Source organism: Lycium ferocissimum, chromosome 10, assembly GCF_029784015.1.
Source record: "Lycium ferocissimum isolate CSIRO_LF1 chromosome 10, AGI_CSIRO_Lferr_CH_V1, whole genome shotgun sequence".
NCBI classification, from domain to species: domain Eukaryota; kingdom Viridiplantae; phylum Streptophyta; class Magnoliopsida; order Solanales; family Solanaceae; genus Lycium; species Lycium ferocissimum.
The window spans coordinates 49,989,929-50,012,061 of NC_081351.1; the positions used below are offsets into that span (position 1 = coordinate 49,989,929).

The following is a 22,133-nucleotide window of genomic DNA, read 5'->3' on the forward strand; positions in this document are numbered from 1 at the left end:
GAATACTTGGAGTGCGAGTTCAATGGTGTGACTCGGGGAAGCGAGACGAGGGACGTGAGGCTTGATCCCAATGAGAGGAAGTTTCAAGTACCTGGGGTCAGTTATCCAAGGCAACGGGGACATTGATGAGGATGTCACACATCGTATTGGAGCGGGATAGATGAAATGGAGGCACGCTTCTGGAATTTTGTGTGGTAAGGTGCTATCAAGACTTAAAGGCATGTTCTATAGAGTGGTGGTTAAACCGATTATGTTGTAAGGAGCGGAGTGTTGGCACAAGAAAGCTCATGTCCAGAAGATGAAGGTAGCAGAAATGAGGATGTTGAGATAGATGTGTGGGCATACCAAGAGAGATAAGATAAAAATGAGTGATTCGGGACAAGGTAGGAGTGCCCCCCGTGGTGGACAAGATGCGGGAGGGGATGTTGAGATGGTTCGGACATGTGCAGAGGAGATCCGCAGATACTCCGGTGAGGAGGTGCGAGAGGTTGGTTGTGGTTGGGCTGAGAAAAGGGAGAGGTAGGCCTAAGAAGTCTTGGGGAGAAGGCAGGATATGGCGCGGCTTCAGCTTACCAAGGACATGACCCTTGATAGGAGGGTTTGGAGATCGAGTATCAATATAGAGGGTTAGTGGGTTGCGCACGATGCTTTTCCGTACTAGGAATATTAGTATCTGATTGTTTCTTTCACTCTGTTATCTTATTAAATTGCTGCTATTACGGCTTATTATTATTGTTTATTATTATTGATGCTTTTTCATCTTTCTTTGAGCCGTGGGTCTATCGGAAACATCCTCTCTACCCGTCACAAGGTAGGGGTAAGGTCTGCGAACACTCTACCCTCCCAGACGCCCACCGTATGTCGTTGCTGCTGCTTCTTCCTTGCCCCTTCATAGATTATTTGGAAGGAAAAATAATCTATTGGTGGATGGTCCTGCCATCTATATTCAGTTAACTTATAAGACCTGCTTCGTAAAGCTCGGTCTTTCCAAATGTGATGCAGAATGTTAGAGAATCCAATAGGAGACTTCACTTAATGGGAAGTAACTCATGTGTTCTTGAAATTTGAAAAACATGGATTGGTGTTAGCTACACCAGATAGTGTTATCTACTCCTAATAAAAAATATAAATAAACAAGAAAGAAAAACATCATTTGGCTTATCTAGGGGTTACACTTAAAAGAAGGTTTTCCTAAAATTTCTCCTGCCCTTACGCACCAAACGACTTTTACAAACTTTTGTCTTGGAAATAAAAAGGAAATGAAAGGGGGGAAAACAAGTTTCGCAGCAACACTTTCTCAAAATTGATTATGTTGAGAATGTCGAGTGTATTTGAATATACAGTGAGCTTGGTCTAGTTTCTATGCAAGTGATATTCGAGGTGTTTTGTCTCTGAGCTTTTTGATAGAGTTGATATCTTCTCTTCCTATTACTTCAGGTATCCTTTCAGAAATCTTCAGTTGGAAAAATGAGTGGATTCCTGGGAATAATGGCCAAGGTCAGTAATCTGTCAGAAATTTATTTGACATATCGGCATACTTTAATCTAGAAGTGATTTTCGTCATTGTGCTGCGTAATAAAGCAACTGGCCCAATCTCTATTCAAACAACATTGTAGAGGTACATCTTATATTTATGGATTATCTTATTACCATAGTCATTCCTACAAATTTAAAAAAATCTAAAAGATTCTATCCTCCTTTCCAATAAGAATAAAAATATACCCAGTTTCGGAGCATGAGGATCAAAGTATAGAATTTCGAAGTTTTTTTTTTTTTTTTTTTGATTAGACTTGTTGACTAGATGTTAAGATTATTGATTAGACTTGTAGACTAGATGTTAAGATTATTGATTTTGTCTAAGAGTTTATTAGGCAAACAAATTTCTTGGGTTTGGATTTTTTTTCTGTGACAAGTATCACTGCAGCTTTTGATAGATTTCAGCTATTTTACCGCAGCTTTAGCATCTTGTAGCTGCAGAAAAATACGCAAAGTTAAACTTTTGAAACTTTAGCTCCCGGCGTCGTGATGCATTTTCTGCGTTATTGATGATAACTTTGAGATGTAAGTCTAACAATTGCCTTTTTTGTTACAGTACTACAAGATGTACTTGGAGGTCCTGACATTACCCCTTTTGTTTATTACATTCAATATGCCACAGGTAATCAACCATGTGATTACAAAATTTTATGTGCTGTAAGATTTGTCCATTTTTATGTCATTCTTTTGCAATAAAATATGAACCTGGCATCCCATATTTTCCTTATTACTTTGAGCTTTGTGGCCCAATTCTAAGTTAACTGGAAGAAGGAAATTGATTCTTTTTGTCATCTTTGAACTGTTTGGTTTGGTATCCCTGGAAACCTTTTGTTTTAGTCCTGTCAATTTATTGGTCTCCACAATAGCTGGAATCATTGTTTTCTTGAAGGTTGTAAATGGAGGCACACTTTAACTTTTACCTCCGTTCTTTATGACCCCCTCTTATCTTACAAATATTTCCTCCATATAAGGAAAAAAGCTTTTGGTATTGTAAATATACTGGTTTTTCTGCTTTTGATCCGAGTATCTCATTACCCGTGTTATAACAACTATTAGATGGTAAGGACCAACTCGTCATGTTAGAGCTATGAATTGGGATAGTAGGGATGTTCTTTCTTTTCTAGGTAGTCTGCATCATGTCTAGCTTGAATATGTGTCCTTAGGCTTTCTGGACAGTCACTGTTGGAGATTTTTATCATTGTAATTTGCAGCTTTATGGATGCTTTGGATGGATTGTAAGTAGTATTTCATGATTGGATGGATTGTAAGTAGTATTTCATGGTTGAATGTTTTTGTTTGATAGGGTTAGCTTCTCTTGCAAATCTTTCTCTTTTATAGCCTCAGAGATGGACTGTACTAGGTATAAGAGATGCAATTGATGTAATTGATATGGTGGTGAACAAGTGGCACATTCTAATGGTTGTTTGAAATCAGTGAAAGCTGATGCTGTGGGAGGTAATGAGTTGCCATGTGAAATATGACCCGACAACTCCCTCAATGTACAATATAAAATTTGACAGAAGGGAAAGCCCACCATTTCCAGAAGATTAAAATGAAGTGTTTAGGGTTGTTCTACTTTTGGTGTAAAGGAATAGGTTTAGAAGATAATGAATTAATCTCTGATGTATTAGAATCTTTTTGAGATGACACAGGATCATATGCGTACACTTTTGTAATCTGTAATTAGGCTTTATATAGTATATACAAATATGTTACCTTCTTAAAAAAAAATAAAAAATGCCCCTGTTTCTTTTGAAGTTGATGATTGATGGAGGAATTAGATTTAGTTTCTGTGGTACTGGAGGCTTATGTGAAAAAATTGGCGGCTGCGATGGACTGATCACATACAAATTACTATTATATATAAGAGGGTGTGAGGTGCTTCTGTAGTCCTCACAAAAATTTTACTCCTATGGTGTTGTTACATGTGGCTTTGTATTGTGTTTTGCCTAATCTCATTTTTTGGACTCATTCTTTATCTTAAGTTAAATTTTATGTGGGCTTATGTAATTGGTGTATTATTACTATGTATTACTTTACTACATACTATATACAAGAGGGAATGAGGTGCTTTTGTAGTCCTCACAAAACATTTACTGCTATAGTGTTGTTACATGTGGCTTTGTTTTGTCTTTTGCCTAATCTCATTTTTTGGACTCATTCTTTATCTTAAGTAAAATTTTATGTGGGCTTATGAAATTGGCGTATTACTACTATATATAAGAGGGTGCTTTTGTAGTCCTCATAGTATTACTACTATATATAAGAGGGTGCTTTTGTAGTCCTCATAGAAATTTTACTCCTATGGTGTTGTTACATGTGGCTTTGTTTTGTCTTTTGCCTGATCTCATTTTTGGACTCATTCTTTAAGTAAATTTTTATGTGGGCTTATGTAATTGGTGTATATTGAATTGTAATAACTTTTTGTGAATTTTTTCTTGTTCTTTACTTCCTTCGGTTCATATTATATTGTATTTTAGCTTTTATATTTAATTCGAATAATTTTTTATATATATAATTGAGTAGGTATTAATAGTTTTTTTTACTAAATTTCCTATTATTTAGATAAGTGAATTTATACATAACCAAAAAATCATATTAAGTTGGTACTATTTAACTAAGGTAATTTAGTAAAACGCTTCTTACTTTCTAGCACTAGCTAAAACACCATATAATATGGACATAAAGGATTACTAAATTACCCTTTACATTATTTGTTGTCATACATATTATGTAGTAAAATTTAGGCAATTATGGAGCCATATTATCGTTTTCAACCGGAGCATTTATTAGATCTTACTAATTACTCTTGCCATGGTTTTAATTTATGTGACATTTTTTATTTCGCCAGAGTATTTGACTAAATTATGAAGCTAAATTGAATTAGATCAACTTAATATTTTAAATTAAATTTAGATATTAAAAATACAAAAAGTACTATAAATTGCAATATTAACTTAGAAGAAATAGTTTTAAGCATAATCTATATATGAAGAACTAAATTGATTCTTGATGGTCATTTAATGAATTTAATTTTTTCCCTTAATTTCGTCAAAAACTAAGCTTAAATCACCACATTTAGCTAGCATAAACTCTTGTTACATGAAATATTATGAGTGAAATTAAAACTTAATAGTACTAAAAAAAATCTATTTCTATCTATCTATACAAAATTTATATGCTCAAAAATTCATAAAAATGTCAATATATTTCAATTTATGATTTTCACCGAGTTGTATTATTTTACATAATTTAAATTATGTTACTTTACAGAATGCCGAGTCGCTTGTGCCCCCTTAGTATTTGATGATTTTTCTGCTAAACTTCCTTCCTCATAATTAATTTTTTGTTTAAAAATTATCTAATTAGTTGACTAAAGAACATTAATAATAATGCAGACTTATCAACAATACATATTTAATGTGCCACTGAATTGTTAATTATGCAGTAAGAAAACATGTACTCCCTCTGTCCCAAAAAGATTGTCCTTCTTTCCTTTTTAATCTGTCCCAAAAAGATTGTCCCCTTTCTATATTTAGAAACCCTTTAACTTTATGCGATGTGGCTTGTTTTGGACCACACATTTCAAAAGTCTTCCTTTATTTCTTAAACTTTGTGCCAAGTCAAAAGAGGACAATCTTTTTGGGATAGAGGGAGTAATAAATTATACTTTTCTAATTGAAATATGACTACCTTTATATCTTGAGTTAAGCCTGGGCCTCAAGTAACTAGTAGTGAAATAGATGCTAACATTAATGGGTCACTAACTTTTACTTTTGTTTTTTATAAATAAATTTCGGTGTTGGGTTGGAGAGGGGTTGCAACGTAAAACAAATTTCATTATCTTTCTGACTCATTCGCTTGCCCTTTTATCTTGATATGCCGGACAAAGAGTTGTGTGCATGACATGAAGTTTTTATTCATTTGTCTACTTTTCAGGGGAGTTTAGTCTATTGGCTTACCAATAGTTCAATGACTGTTGTTCAGGTATCTCTTTTGAAGTATTCTTCCTGAGACTCCTCATCCCAACTTTATTTTCTTGCTTGACTGGGGTGCAGATAAATGCTAAAATAATCTGTTATTGTTAGGAAGTTGTAGTAACCTCTTACCTTATCAAAAAAAAAGAATTGTAGTCGCCTCTTATATTATGCATTGGAAGCCAGGAGGTTTTATTGCACAAAAAGGCATCAAGTTTCAAATTTGCATGATCCATCCAAAGTGTCTGGAGCCTCCTCCTAACTTTGAAAGAGAGCATGGTAGATGAACTACTAGATAATGAAGCTGGAAATTTTCTTCTCTTTCCTTGGAAAATGTCTATGATCTCCTCTTTTTTCTCGCTTTCACTCCCTCTAGACAGTCTGCTTGGCGCTTCTAAAGTGGAAAGAGAGAGTGATAGATCAACTACTAGATAATGAAGATGGAAATTTCTTCAAACGTCCCTTGGAAAATGTCTATGATCTCTTGTTCTCGCTTTCGCTCCCTCTAGACTCAGTTGGTCCAGCAGATCGTACATAGCAGGTGTATTCTAAGTTTGTAAATTTTTCCTGGTCCACTAGCTGTCACTGAAAAATGTTGCTTCTTAAGGTTGCACTTTGCACGTCTTCATGAAATCAATGAGAGTGGTGAATAATGGAAAAATTAAGCTTTTTTTTTCGGATGAGTTGACATTCCCCTTTTTTCCATTCTAGTTATTGTCATGGGAAGGAATGAACTAGATTAGAGATCCAATCAAATATTGGTTGATGAATCCCTCTCCCCCTCTTTTCTCTTTCCTCCCCTTTTAGAGCTCATTACTTTTTTATATACAGCAACTATCTCTAAACCATCCAGATGTTCGCAAAAAACTGGGGCTACCTCAGAAGGATCCTCAATTAGCAGCTGCACACCAGAAAGAGTTAGGTAATCCTGGAGAAATCAAAATAGATCCATCAAAAAGTCAGCGCAAAATATCTGTCCAGAACCTATCACCTCGTGAATTGGTTAATGTGAGTAACTATTTTCTTTTCCTAATGTTGACTTGAAATATTGAATCGTTCTTGCTGCTGTCTAAATCTTAGTTTATTGAAAATTCATCAGCTTTCAATCAAACTCTTAGCAGGAGGACGTAAAGCTGAAGCTATGTCCTCTCTACGGTAGGTCTCTCCATAAATAAAAGCAATCCTCAACGGTTCATTTCTTTTCTTTCTTCACTGTAGCATCCACATTTTAATGTATGTTTACAGACTGGCTCTTACCAAGGATCCCGAGAATGTTCAAGCTTTGCTTATTATTGGCCAGACACTGTTGCAAGATGGTTCCTTACCAGAAGCTACTGAATACCTGGAACGTGCTATTGCTAAGGTTTGAGCCTGAAGTCTCACATTTCAGTTTGAGTTTACTGATCTCTTGAGTGAATAAATATCAGTTTGCTTTTGTGGATTAAGAATTTCCTGAAAATGTTTTCAGTTCATAGAAAGGGTGACTGAATTTGGGAAGGCCCAAATCTACGTTTCTATATTTTGTGACCTTTAAAAGTTTATGTAGTATGCAGTTTACTCTGCAGAAAACTTCATAATTCTAAGTGAACTTAATCTGGCTGCTAGAATCCTGCAGACTTGATTTGTTACTGATTAAAGTCAATTTCTGCAAGTTCAGCTTCTGATAAAGGAGAACCAAATGGAAATTGAGGATGTGGATCTGCTGATTCTATCATCTCAATGGGCAGGTGTTGCCTATATACGACAGGTAATGGTGATTTGAGAACTTGGCTTGATGATTGACTTAATAATACAACTACTCCTCAACCGCTCCATTAAAGCTCATCTTGGACCCATATTTACTTGACATAAATCAATAAGAATTGTAGTCTATTGCATACCTTGCACCATTTACATGATTCCATGTGACATGGCAGAGTGACGGAGATAGAGAAACCATGTATGTAGGGGATTTATTTTGGGTACTTGTAGTGGGTTGAACTATTGAAATTGTATTGTGGTAAAAAATTTAATGGATTTTCAGACAAGAAAAGGCTTCTGTACAATATCTCCCTCTTCCTTTTTCTCTGGAGTTGTAGATGCTAGAAATTTCATCTTAGTTCTCTTTTTTATTAAAACGTTTTTGTGAAATTCCTCAGTCATCTACAGTATGTTTGAAGTACATTTAGCTTGTTATTTTTATCATTTATCTTTGCTTTAATGTCCATATAAATCTGAATAACACTGATGATTCGATCACTCATCTTCCGTTCGTAGATATGTTTTATTCTTAGGACCCCACATGCCCCTAATGGCCTGCTGATTGCTGCTCTTCTATATAATGACAGTGAAGAAGCAACCAGACTTCCCCCAATTCCTAGCTGCTCTTCCCCATCTCCTCTCCATGTTGTGGACAAACTGATTACGCCTCCTCTCTGTATTTCTGCCTTGTCCATTTATTGAAGGAAATCCTAGCCATTGCATATTTTCTCTCTTTACTGTTTTTCACCATTCCAAATTAGCTATAGCCTCACTCTCTTTCTTTTCTCATTCCTCATGTTGGACTTGAACTGAGATTGAACCAAACAAGTTATATGAAGGTGGATTGGTTGTAGGCTGATTTCTCAGAGCCTGGAGTTTGTATGGATGGTAGACGAAGCTGAAAGTATGCTGACACCTCTAGAATAGTGCTCAATATAGTATTCAATTCCTCTTCTTTTTCCTTTTCTGATTCTGGAATCTTCATATTAATGATTGTAGACAAGTTTATTCCCTCTAAATATGATGACTGTCTAAGTTGCTCTCTCAGCAGAGCTAAGTTGGACCCAGCTTCTTCCTTTATTCTGGTGTTTTAAGCTTGACTTTGCCATATTTTTGGGCTTGGTCAGTGTCAGAAATCTCAAGGCCGCTCCTTTCTTGAACCAAGCCTGAAATCTTGGATAGTTCGACTCAGTACTGCTTGTTTGTGAAGAAAGTTATATACTGGATAGTGATATTGCACCTTTCATTTTCTCTTATAGGGTAAGATGGAAGATGGACTTGTACACCTGGAACGAATAGGCACTTTGAAAGAGCCAGAGGATCCAAAGAGCAAGGCCCATTACTATGATGGATTAGTACTACTGTCAAGGTAAAGTTTTTGTTTTGATTCTTGATACATGGTTTATCTTCTTGAAGTTCCACCTAGCTAGGCAAGTTCTAAAAGACCTCATGTTTATTCCAATTCTACAATTGATTAAACTAGTACATGTTTTTTTCCCAGTGCGTTAATGAATGTTGGTCGCAAGAGCGATGCGATTAATTATCTGCAAAAGGCTACGGCTTATGATGAGTCTTACAGAGAATTTCTGCAACAGTGCGAAAATGAAGAGGATGATATCACTAGTGACCTTGTCACTAGTAGAAGAGGAGATTACTGACTTTTCTGAACGCATTTTGTGCTTTTTTAACCCTTTCTGTTTCCTATTGTCTTGTAGTTTGTTATTTAATTGTATCATAGTGAAAATAATCGTGTCTCTAAAATTTTGTAGGCACCATTCTTTCTGCTAAGAAATTTTGATAGGCCAATGATGTAATAAGGTTTTTGTAAGAGTCCAGATCTTAAATTGATGGCGTAAACAGAATCTGTACAAAATCTTTTTGATAGATATCAATTCTTTTTCTTGAGATACCATGGAGGATTTTTTTTCTTTTAGGATCTGGTAAAAGAAAAATTCGTGTATGTTCATTTCAAATTGTGTGGTTGGACAAGTTGGTGAATCACTCTTTTTACCGTAACTCAGTAATTATTCAAGTGTTTATCAAGAACATCTTTGAACTACCTTGTTCAAGTTTAAAAACTATGACGAGTTCCTTTCCTTTTATGTTGTGTTTTGAAAAAGTTGGTTAAGACTTAAGTGGTGCCTAATGCAGAGGTATATAGTGGTAAAAAATGATGAAGTACAAGAAGCAAGAATCATCAACTTGACTTACTTCAATTTAATCTAAACATGGTTGAACTTATGTGTGGAAGAAGGAAAGAACGAAAATGAAAAGGAAAAGAAAAGAGAAAAGGCAGAGGTTGCCGTGAAAAGGGTGGAAGAAAATATTCTGGGAGAGAAACAAAGAGAAAATTAGGAGAAAGAATTAAAAATAAAAAATGGCTGTACAAGTTGGTCTCGTCATGCATACTTTTGAGATTGAAATCCAAATTCCAAGACTAATTTGGTAAGAAACAAAGCGTAACCAAATATTTCTAAGATAAGACTAAAAGCAATTAAAAATTTACTGGGAGGCTTTCTGTATAAGTCGACGCAAGAGAGAACATAGAGATATTATTGAGGAGTTAAATGAATAAATGAAAAGATATGTACAAAAAATTTATGATCTCACCTATTTATGAGGCCTGAAGACTCAACCATCTGAACCAAACATAACTCACCCCACTATACTATGAACATCAAGCTAATACACGATTTGTAATTATTAACTTACCCCATTTGGGCAAGGAATCACCTTTATATTTTTTATCGTTACATTAATTCAATATGACAGCAGACATGAGTGCAAATATCATAAAGATATTCGTTCAACAAATCTTGTACAACTTTTTTTGGTGAAGTAATATACCACAAGACGTAAACAAAGCTTCTATCCCAAGAAAGTAGTTGAGTGAATCCAACTCTTTGATTTTAAAATGCTGATGCAAAGAAAAAAATTGAGAGCAGATATTTCATCCAGATCAGTACTACATAGACTGTCAATATAACAAGATGATCGCAGAACCCCTTGTAAACAAAGAATAATCATTTAATGAGTGAATGTATCCTCTTGAATGTAGATGGAGCTTGGGAAAATATAACATATAATAATGAGGCGTTAGAAGAAAGAGAGGAAACTGAGAAATCAGGGAGAAGCTTTATATATATACACCTCTTCATGCAGCTAATAGGCCTCTTAACATGGTCGTAAATAAATGAAAAACATTTCATGAAATTAAGCCTATCAAAATTATAAAAGAAATTGTTCTAGCAGCTCCTATGTACAAGCTTGGAGAATTAAATGAAAGCATCATCTGAAAATTACCATTGTTACAAACTAGTGGATCTTGAATGTCGAATGTGAAAGCGAGTGTAAATCAGGTTGTTGTTGGAAAAATTGAAAACATTGGTAGGGATGAAGATCCGTTATATAAACGACTTTCAGTCGCATAGTATTAATGTCTTTGAGTTTGAAATTAGGTTTCGTAGTTCAAACTTCAGAATACGTGTTTGAAGTTTGCGATAGCCATGCCAAACTGCAGACATATTTGAAATTAGATTTTGGTAAACCAAACTTTAGACGTGTACTAAAGTTTTTAAAACTTCAAACTTGCACGTTTGAAGTTACTTTTAAAATGGCTAAATTTAAAAAATTTACAAAACCTCGGCTATGCCTTAAACAGGAGTCCTGAAATTGGCTATTTGTGAACTTCCCCACTATCATTATGTTTTGGTTTTCTATTTTTTTCTTATGATCATCTACTATCCAGTATCCACTCATCCAACGATTTCCTCAGTTTACTTTTACTTATCTAAAATTATCTTTGTACTCTTCTTAAAAAATAATAAATAAAATACATATTTTATCGTATCATTCATATTAATTGTGTATTTGAAGAATGGGTAATTAATGTTAAGAATAAAATATATTAAAAAACTCTCTTGATATCTTAAAATGAACAAGTAAAATTAAAAATTTATTTTAATATAGTGAACAACTAAAAGTGAAATAAGGGACTAATAGTCCCTCCGTCTCAATTTATGTGATATAGTTTTAACTAGACACGAAATTTTAAAAAAAAATATTTTCCAGACTTGCATTCTAAAACAAATCATATATACTTGTATGGTTACAAATTATTTCATTAAGAAAAGAAAAATCAAATTAAATTATTTCTTAATATAAAAATGTATCGCAGCTAACAAGCAAAGTAATATGTTTTGATATATATTGGCTTTACCCATCTACCACACTAGTTGATTTGGCCTAAAAGAAAAAGAGACTATTGCCACTGAGGTGTCATTCTTCTCAGGAGGTCTAGCTGTGTTGGGTTCAATGGTAATCAAGGTCAGTCCACTTGCTCTTCTTCCCTTGTGTGTATATATATATATGTCATCTATGGACATTGGGTTGTTCCTTTCTTGAGGCTTAGAGCCCTCATTGGACTAGGGATTGGCTGTATTTAATTATTATTTTCCTGGCAAGTTATGTGTATCTGCAACGTCCTTAGGAGATAGAAATCTGCACCTCACTCCAACACAGTAACTTTTGATGATTAGAAAAACAGATATGTGAGAAGAACTATACAATTGCTATGTTTTACATGATTGCAGGCACACTGCACCTCTTTTCCCCAATTTTATGTGTCCAAACGCTTAAAGATAGGTAAAGATGCTTTTTTATTGTATTAATCGAAGAGGTTAAAAGTGTAAAAAAAAAATTAACATTTCGAAAATTTGAACCTTCTCTAATGTAATAATAGTTTGTCAATGGGGTATTCCTTCTGTAGAATTATTGAATGTTGTAGCTGAAGAAACTTTACATCAAGGAAAGTTGACACAAGTTAAAATAGAGAGTAGCACACTTATTTTGGGAGAGGGAGTAGTCTATTTATTCCATGATACAAAAATTAGTACTGGAAAGGTAGAAAAAGGCATTACTCCTAGATATCAAACAAAGACAACACTGTTTAGTCCTATGTTGCATGGACTCTTCAAAAATATCGTCGGGTGCGTGTCGGATACTCCAAAAGTAGTGCATTTTTGGAGAACCCGACACGGGTGCGGCAACGAAAGTGAAGAGTCCGCGCAAGTTAGGTTTAGTCTAGGTGCGCGGCCCCCAACACCACCATCATAAAAAAAGTAGAAGAAGAAAAAAAATAGAAATTTTGGGTGAAGCATGTAGTACACAAACAACAAAGTGAATTAGGTGTCAATATTTGAATCTGTCAAGACTGAAGTTTTTTCTTGAACTGCTAGGTGCTAGCCTCACAATGAAAGCTGCCTTAGGGATTCTCAAGTGGAGCCAAAATGAACTTTGAAAGTTTGCTTTGTTTTGCTTGTCACAAGCATTTGTAACATAAAACTGACTGTTGCGGGGACAACCATATGCACGAACAAACTTGGATGTGTTGGGTTGTAGACAAGGGGAAGCGGAGGAGATGAAAGCAGACAACTATCTGGTTCTCCTAGTATGTCATATCCAGTTTGCACAATCTTAGCACAATATAGTTCTCATTAGCGCCAAGATGCTTGAAAAGTTGTTAGTGGCATTAATTAGCATTGATGTTAATAAGAAAATGACATTTGGGTGGTTTCTTTTAATTTGGTGGAATTCTATTAGTTTGGTCTGCTCCTACTATTCTTCTTTTTCAAGTTCAGAATTATTAAGCATAATTAACTTTTGACTAAGTGTTTCTTATTTTTTGTTCACTTCAGATTGACTTTTGGAGGGAAAAAGAGGACATAGAGTAAATATTTTCTTTCACTTGGGAAGTTCCAGGCTTCCAGGACATTTCGTGGTTGAGTGATCAGTCATCTGATTGTACTATTTCCAGCGTCTGGCAACTCTGTACCCCGAAATTGTCTAAGCAGTCCAAAGAAAAGTGTGGAGGAGCAGTTGGACTTGAAAAGAAGCCTTTGATGATTTCCAGATTGGTGAAAGCGAAATCGGTAATCTTTAAGGGCCCTTTGATCGATTGATTCTAATTTGGATAAGAATTTTTAATCTATTCTCCAGATGGTAGAATCTTCTATATATAGAGGATTTTAGCATAACTTGGGTGGATAAAAGGAAGATAGCCTTGTACTGAAATGCTGAGGAGGGTAAAAGAAGGTTGCACTGTTTCGATATTGAATTACCATCAGAAGCGTACTCTTGTGAATGTAAAGCTAAAATGGGTTAAAGATAGAGTCTTGGATGGTGTAGTAGCTGGAAGTAGAGAACTAAAGGCGGGATCTACACTAGTTTCGATCATTGCAAAAAATTCCAGTTCTGGTCTTCCTATTTACCATCTCCAAACCAAGCGTGGGCAGCTTGGGCTCCCTCATGACCTGAAAGTCTCCACTTTCCTTAGGCGATACCCAAATATTTTTGAGGAATTTTCTTGTCCTGATAGTGCTGGCACTCCTGTTCCGTGGTTCAAATTAACTCCCGAGGCCTTAGAGTTTCATCATGAAGAAGTTAATATTCTCCGCCAGTGCAGCACGGATATTATTAATAGGTTGAGAAAGCTTTTGATGATGACCAACAAGACGATGCTTCCTCTTCAGACAGTTGATCAGCTAAAATGGGATTTAGGCTTGCCACATGATTGTGGCAGTTCATTGATAATAAAATATCCTGAGCTGTTTAAGTTGGTGGACCTTCCTGATGGTCGTGCTGGTCTGAAGCTTTTAGCATGGGATAACAAATTAGCTGTTTCCCATTTGGAGGCAAATTCTGCAAAGGATAACGGAACCTTGATGTTTCCTATTGGATTCACCCGGGGTTTCGGGTTAAAGAGAAAATGCATGGAATGGTTGGATGAATGGCAAAAGCTGCCTTATACTTCTCCTTATGTAGATGCCTCTCATTTGGACCCAAGGACAGATGTGTCAGAGAAGAGGATAGTTGGAGTGTTTCATGAGCTTTTGCATCTCACCTTACAAAAGAAAACAGAGAGGCAAAATGTTAGCAATCTTCGTAAGCCATTGCAATTTCCTCAGAAGTTCACAAAGGTCTTTGAGCGGCATCCGGGGATTTTTTACCTTTCTATGAAGGGTGACACACAGACTATCGTCCTTAGAGAGGCTTATGATCGCAATAAACTGATTGAGAAGCATCCCGTTGTTCATATAAGGGAGAAATTTGCGAACATGATGAAACAAGGTTTTCTAGATCGTAGTAGAGGGTTATATAAAGACACTAACCAAGGTCCAGAAGAGGAGTACTCTGATATAGACTCAGATTCTGGTATGCTTTTAGAACATGAAGCAAATTAGATAAAGGTCGTCCTTCAAGAATTTAATGTTAAAGTTACAAGCTGAGAGGTGATTGGATGTATCATGGTTCTTAGAGGCATGTGGAAGTAGATTGGATATGCTTATAATATACGAATAAGATTAGATAGAGGTCCTTTAAGAGGTACTATTAAAGTTAGAAGCTGAGAGGTGATTGGCTGTACCTTTGAGATTTTCATTTCTCATATGTTGAGGAAGTTCTCCCCAATCTTTGCTTGTGATCGGGTCCTTATCTTAGTTATTCAGAACAAATCAAAGAAGACAGCCATTTTAGATCAAGAAGAGAGGGAATTAACAAATGCAATTGAAAGATGAGGTGAGCGTGTGAATTTACTCCCTTCATGAATTACTCTCAATGATTATTATTTGATGGTCTTCTGTTCTCTAAGAAGTATTCAGCTGGAACTGTTGCAGCAACTGACTTGGTGGTGTCACCTAAATGTGATGGTAAGGGTTGTTTACCTTTAGCGAGTTAGTTCATTTATCTAATTTTAGTTTCTAAAGGCTTGGAGATTCTCTTAGATACTGTGCTCATGTTGTTCTTTGAGAATGCTATGAGACATTGTATGTGATAGTTTATGTCAGTGTTGTCACCAAGTTATGTCCATGATACATCATTTATTCCTTTCTCTGTTGTCGACAAGTTATCTCCGTGGCGCATCATTCATTCTTTTTCATTAATTTAGATTTTCAGGTCCCATGAATGAATCTGAGCAATGTGGAAAAATATACTAACTTTTAAGATGTCCCTGAAATGGACACAACAAAGTTTAGAATGCTTAATCATTTGGAAACCAAAATGAAATATATTTTATACCTTTCTCTTCCCAGCCCCACACACATTTCAAGAGATTTGAAATGATTTTAACTTTGAATCTTACTATCAACAAAGAATATTTAACTTCAATAACAAACAAAGAATGTCTTAAATTAGGCTATTTGACAATACGATGCATTTGAGATATAAGTTCTTTCAGTATTAAGAAGACTTCTTAGGTTTTTTGCCAACATTTATTTTAGTTTGTGGAATCTCAGCTTTGTAGCTTTTGAAAATGCTTTTGGGCCTAAAATTGAGCACATTTCACAACACCGTTTGCTCACTATCACATTAGTGTGTTTAAGTTTCATTTGAGGTGAATTTTGCATATTAAAGTTGAAGTGTTATGCATTTATCAAAGTGTCATACCAGTGTTAGAAAAAATACTAATCTAAAAGTTACTGCACTCCCAAACAGGGCCTTAAAACTGATGTATGAACTTTCAGTGATTTGGTTGATTTCAGAGTCATGAATAACTGGACAAGTGTTCCTCTGGTATCATGATCTTCCCTAACTTCAATATACAACCGCTTCTTCTTCATTAATCTCATATATTGGCTTTTAATCGGTATGCTCTTAGCCGTGTTTTTACTTTTTAGAGAATAATAAGAATCTCAGTGAACCAAAAACGTTTGTACAACTAATTTGATGATGAAATTCCATATATAAGCTCCCTAATGTGTGCTTCTTATTTTAACAAGTTGTGATTTTGGTTGTATCATTTCTGGTTACCTCAGGGGAGTAGAGGAGCAAGAAGAAGATGAGCACATTTCAAGAGACACCATTTCTTTTTGGTACTTATTTCTCGAGTAACTTGAGAGCGTGGAGTCAGTTTTGATGAATAGAAACACCATCTTTGGTTTCAGCTATCTGTATAGAGTTATTTGGTTTTTATATCTGGGCTAGCTTTTCGAGATGCTTAAGGACTAGGAGCCCGTTTGGATTGGCTTATAGGCTAAAGTTTATAGCCTTATAAAGGTGAAAAAATAAGTTGGGTAGTCCAACTTATTTTTTTTTAGATAAGTTGTTTTAGATTTAAAGGATAAACTGTTAAATGGGTCGATTATTTTTTTGAGCTTATTTTTAAGCACAAAATGATTTTTACTAGTTCGGCCACCAAACACTAAAAAAAAAAAACAAATTATAAGCCAACTTATAAGCCAATCCAAACGGGCTCTAGATCGTTTAGATGATATGATCATTTTTGGATTGCCATCTGTAGTCAGAAACAAAATAAAATTTGCTGGCAAGTTTAAGGAGCTAGTAATGTATTCAGCCTAGAATTGTCAGACCAGTTTTTATCTGCGCAGTTATGGGTCTATTTTCTAAAGGCTATAACTTGAAATGTTCATTTGCAAAAAGTGTCAACTTTGCAGTTTGGTTTGCTTTGTTTCCATGATGGAATGAGGGAGATAATTAGCCTAATTACCTTTCAAGAACTTAAACTGAAATTAGCTTTTCTTAAAATGCTAAAATTTGTCTGTACAGAAAAAACAAATTAGTTCTTCTCCAGCAATATCAAAGTACTTTTCAACTTTGGTATTTACAAAGCAAATATGCAAATTTGTATCCATCAAAAAGCCTTTCCATCTGCTCTTCTTAGTAGTAGTATTTTGGTGTCGCGTAGATCATTATCTTTATATGTGTATTATTATGTGTTACTCCATTTGTTCTGTGTCTTGATATTTTGTTGTCTTATTTTTCTTGCAATCCTGCATTGACTACGTTTCTTTTGAGCCGAGGGTCTATTCATAAACAACCTCCCTACCCCGCAAAGATAGAGGTAAGGTCTGAGTATATTCTACCCTTCCCATATGGTGTCTTAGGGTAGAGGAATCACACCAATCCATCCCGGCACCCCTTCTTTAGAATAGGTGAGTGAAAAAGAAAAAGCATCCTTAATTTTGGGAAAGATTTTCAAGTATTCGAAAGAACTAATGTTGCAACTTTTTCTATTTATGAGGAAAAGAAATAGAAAAACAATTGAACCAAACATTTTCGTTTTGCTTATCTCATTCATTTAGTCCACCAGACAAAACATAAGTAGTCAAAAGAGATGGAACAATCTAACTTTTTTCACTTTCAGTATTAACAAAAGTAGAAGGGCAAAGTATAATGGTATAAGTGTCAACGTAGTCGCTAATAAGCGTATAACAAGGTGATAAAGTATAACGGTATACGTGTCAACGTAGTCGCTAATAAGCGTATAACAAGGTGGTATTAAGATTTTGAGTTTTAAGTTTATATGAAATTATGTTCAAAATTTGAAAATAAATCATATGATACCACTTACCATGAATTGATGCTATAAACCTTTTTCCCATTATTATTTTTGTGGACATTGATTTACTACTCGAGTCAGTAAAAGTCACAGGAAGTTCAATTTCACGATAATTTACCATTTTATCCTTTTTGACTTTCGGTGTTTGGGTTTTTGGGTTGACTTTTTGACCCGAATCCTTTTACGGTTTATTGAATATTCCTAGGTTTGTATTTTGACATAAAAATTATGCTTCTTAGACTTCGATCATTCGGAAGCACTTTGGAAGGGTAAAACATTTGGCGAGAACTTTGAGGTAGGCTACGATTTATATTTGACTCCGATTGGAGAGCATATATGCTTAACATAAAGGGGAAAACAGAAAGAGCCTTTTTTCTCCCATTACTCCGTCCATCCCAATATGGTAAGGTGTTTGATCGGCATGGAGTTTAGAATAAAATAAAGATTTTGAAATTTGTGATATAAAATGAGTCATATATATTTGTGTGGCTATATATCATCTTATTAAAGCGTAAAATTGATATTTAAAGTTTAATAATTACTAAATATAAAAATATGTCCTTTATTTGGTATTAACAAAAAATGAAAGAATATAACATAAATTGAGACAGAGTTGTCATTCCGAACTTTGTTTCATTATTTGAGTTGGTTAAAATCACACGACACAATTACACAAAGTGGGAAAAAAGGAAGAGAAACCAAAGAATATGAGAAATAATTCCAAATTACGAGGCCAAAAAAGACCTTACCAAAAACACACAGTACCAATAATGCAAATTTAAACACAAAACAGAAACGTGAAACTGTCACTAGGTACCAAAGATCTCTCATTCTCACTATCCATCACTAAACCCGTCAAGGGAACTGGTTAAAACCTTCCACTGACCGGACGGTGAAAATTGGTTAACCGTTAATTCTTTAACTGTCCGGTTCCCATTTTTTAAATTGAACCGACCGGTTAAATTAAAAAAAAAAAAACTTTTTTTTTTTAAAAAGCCGTTGGGCTAAATTTGAGAGGAGTAATTGGACCGTTGGCAACGGTCCATTTAAATAGCCGTTGTAAACTCATTTACTTAATTTTGGCCCCCCCAACCCCTCAAACTTTTTTTTTTTTAACACTTTAACCCATCCCTCACCCCTATATAAACCCTTCTTCATTTTCATTTTAATTCACACCAATTCACTCTTCTCTTTCTCTCAAATCTCAATCTCTCAATTATAGTTACTTTGCAATAATTAGTCACTTTATATTTCTCTCTCAAATAAATATTACAAAGTCTTATTATAGTTTCAATTATTAATTTTGCAATTATAATATTGTTGGTGGAGTTGGTGATTTTGCAACAATCAAGTAGCTTTGGTGGATTTGCAATTCTAGCCGCCTTCACTTTGTTGGAAATTAATCCGCAATTTGGTACCTTCGTTCAACTCTATCTTTATTTTTTCGAATTTAATTCTAGCAATTTATTTTTCACAATTTAATTCTAGCAATTTAATTTATTTGATTGTGATTTAAATTAATTCTATTTAATAATGTCAAAGAGATTAAGACGTGGTGCCGGTAGTAGTAGTGGTATTGTTAGAGGTGGGCTTAATGAGGAAACATTTGTGGAAGAAACACCTAATTTAGGTATTGATGTTGAAGGAAATAATCCACTTTTAGGTCATGAGGCAATGCAATAACATTTTACCGACACTTTTAATGAAGACTTAGATGATGATGATGAAACACAACCCCCCGAAAATCCCATAGGAGATACATATCTTGCACAATCACATACACAAGACAAACCGCCTAGAACTCAAATGGCCAACAAAGTTTGGAAATTTATGACTAAGAATAGGGAAAATCAATCGACTACCTATGTGTGGACAAGTATTTAGTTTTAAGCAAAAAAGGATGGTGGAACAACTAAATGCTCGTATGAACCAAACATATGGATGTTTGGAGCAAACGAAAACGGGTTCAAATGTGGGATTCAAATGACGATAGACCCACGAAGGTAGAAATTTTAAGTATGACAAAAAAAAAAGAGCGTGTAGAAATAGCTAAAATGGTAGCATGATTGTTTACCATTTTCCTTTCCATCGGTATGGGTTTGTTACTTACATTCAACGTTATTTATAATCCGTTATTTGAGGGTATTCCTAAGAAGTACTTGTAGAGCCGATGTTATAGATTTGTTTAAAAAATATAGATTTTATTTGCGCCATGTATTTAATTCTTTAAATTGTAATGTTTGTCTTGTTGATTTGGGTCTTAGTCTTAACAAGTTAGATTTTTTTTGCTATTACATGTCATTGGGTTGATGACAACTGGGTTATGTAAAAAAGAATTATAGCTTTTTATATGATGAAGGAAAAGGTCGTCACGATGGAAAATTTTTAGCGGATTCAATGTCTACTATTATGAGATTTTTTAACATTTATAGAAAAACACTTTGTATTGCGTTAGATAATGCTTCTAATAATACAAAGACGATTGGTCTTTTAAAGAGAGAATTAAACCCTCTGCTAAAAAATACTTTTCATGTGAGATGTAGTTGTCACATTTTAAATTTAATTGTTAAAGATGGTCTTGGTATTTTGATGATTCTATTAAAAAAGTTAGAGATGCGGTTGCGTTCTTTTTTGTAATGCTAATAGGGGAAGAATTAGAGATTTTAAGAATGCTTGTGTGGAAAATAACCTTAGACCTAAGAAAATTCAAGTAGAAATTGAGACTAGGTGGAACTACACTTACATTATGCTACAACAAGCATATGAGTATAGGATTTCCATACAACAAATCCACAACAAATATAATACTGATAGTGATGATTGGTTAAATTATTCGCATTGGGAAGATGTTAAAGAATGTGTTGACCTCTTAGAAAATTTTTATAATGCAACTCTTGCTTTTTCTAGACAATTCTATCCCACGGTAACCGGAATTTTAGCCTACTTAGCGGAAATAGCTTTTTACAAGAGTATAAATATAAACCCGGTATCAAGTGGCTATTTTTGAAATGATAATCAAATTTAGAAGTATTTTTTCCCATCCCAACTTTATTTATATTGGGTTCTCTTTTAAATCCTTGTTTAAAAGTGTCTATAAAAATTTGGTTAGTCAAATTTATAAGTTTTTAGAAATTGAAGAGGGAGTTCAACCATCTTTAGTTGAAGCGAACTCGCTATTGATGATGAGTTTAGAAAAGTTTTAATTATTCTAGTTTGGAAGAACGTTTTATGCGCCCTACTACTTCTCGGAGTAGCAAAAAGGCTTATCGGGTTTAAAGTTTTACATTCACCCAACTTCTTCTTGTCCTAAAACTTTGATGAATATAACTTTTATTTAATGCATTTGTGGATATCAAGGAACTGGATGACTTGGACGTCTTAGCATGGTGGAAGAAGTACAAGGCAAAGTTATCAATACTTCAAGAATGGCTCGAGATATCCTTACGGTTCAAGTATCAACCGTGTAGCTTCGGAGAGCCCATTTTAGCCAGGAAGACAGCAAATTGAAATTGGAGACCATAGACATTCATTATCATTGCAAGTACTAGTGCATTCGCGATTGGATTAGATCGGAGACGCAACCAAAACTAGAAGCGGAGGAAGGCGAAGAGGAAGAAATTGAAGATTTGATAGCTAGTGGACCGGACCAAATGGAAGACTTTGAAGATATTTCCATGACCGAATATGATGTGGGGAAATTAACGAAATGGTTCAAAATTGGTGATTTTATTATTCTACTATTTCTATCTTTACGCCATGTATTATTTGCAAGTTTAAAAAAACTACAACTTGCAAATAAATGTTATCCAAGAATGAATAAAATATATATGGCTCATTGAGCTTTCTTCTATTTACTTGTGTTCATATTTTTACTTTTATAAAGTTAGGAATATACCTAAAATATACTAAGAATATACTTAAATTAAAAACTAGAAAGTTATATACTTGAAAAATAACTAAAATATACTAAGAATATACTTATAATATATATATATATATAACTTAAACATATATATATATATATATATATATATATTTAAGTTATATATATACTATATATTATAAGTATATTCTTAGTATATTTTAGTTATTTTATTATATATATATATATTAAGTTATACATATATATAAGTTATATATAACTTAAACATATTTATATATATTAAGTTATATAACCTAAGTATACTGATACATATATTGATATATATATAAGTATATTCTTACTATATTTTAGGTATATATATATATGTACGTATACGTATATACGAATTTATAAACTTAGAAAAAAATTAAGCTATAAATAACATAAGTTATAATATATAAGTTATAAGTATATATAGTATACTTAAAGTATGTATGTATGTATGTATGTATGTATCTATATATATATATATATATATATATATATATATATTTATATATATATATATATATATATAAGTTATATAACCTAGGTATATTGATATATATACGTATATTCTTACTATATTTTAGGTATATGTAGTATATAGTGTTAACTTAAG

General features: G+C 34.0%; 2 protein-coding genes across 5 annotated transcripts in view; both read left to right on the top strand.

The window, feature by feature from the left end:
* The window catches only part of LOC132034201 (ALBINO3-like protein 2, chloroplastic), a 30,597-nt gene extending 21,435 nt beyond the window's left edge, over positions 1-9,162 (top strand). The window contains exons 6-14 of the mRNA XM_059424481.1: positions 1,438-1,497; positions 2,093-2,158; positions 5,476-5,523; positions 6,345-6,521; positions 6,613-6,668; positions 6,759-6,876; positions 7,171-7,260; positions 8,513-8,622; positions 8,755-9,162. Coding sequence (XP_059280464.1) covers positions 1,438-1,497; positions 2,093-2,158; positions 5,476-5,523; positions 6,345-6,521; positions 6,613-6,668; positions 6,759-6,876; positions 7,171-7,260; positions 8,513-8,622; positions 8,755-8,911 — 882 coding nt within the window. The 3' untranslated portion in view covers positions 8,912-9,162. The remainder of the gene's footprint in view (positions 1-1,437; positions 1,498-2,092; positions 2,159-5,475; positions 5,524-6,344; positions 6,522-6,612; positions 6,669-6,758; positions 6,877-7,170; positions 7,261-8,512; positions 8,623-8,754) is intronic.
* Positions 9,163-11,456: 2,294 nt separating this feature from the next.
* On the top strand, positions 11,457-16,253 carry LOC132034202 (protein WHAT'S THIS FACTOR 9, mitochondrial). Of its 4 annotated transcripts, none has more exons than XM_059424485.1 (4): positions 11,457-11,579; positions 12,950-14,828; positions 14,905-14,959; positions 16,067-16,253. In XM_059424485.1, exon 2 carries the CDS (start codon positions 13,325-13,327, stop codon positions 14,492-14,494), a length of 1,170 nt encoding a protein of 389 aa, XP_059280468.1. In that variant the 5' UTR covers positions 11,457-11,579; positions 12,950-13,324; the 3' UTR covers positions 14,495-14,828; positions 14,905-14,959; positions 16,067-16,253. The 4 variants fall into 4 exon arrangements, with proteins under 4 accessions (XP_059280468.1, XP_059280465.1, XP_059280466.1 ...); XM_059424483.1 differs by adding an exon at positions 12,491-12,706 and having other exon boundaries at positions 11,470-11,579; positions 12,950-14,959; XM_059424484.1 differs by adding an exon at positions 12,491-12,702 and having other exon boundaries at positions 11,470-11,579; positions 12,950-14,959.
* Positions 16,254-22,133: the final 5,880 nt, after the last annotated feature.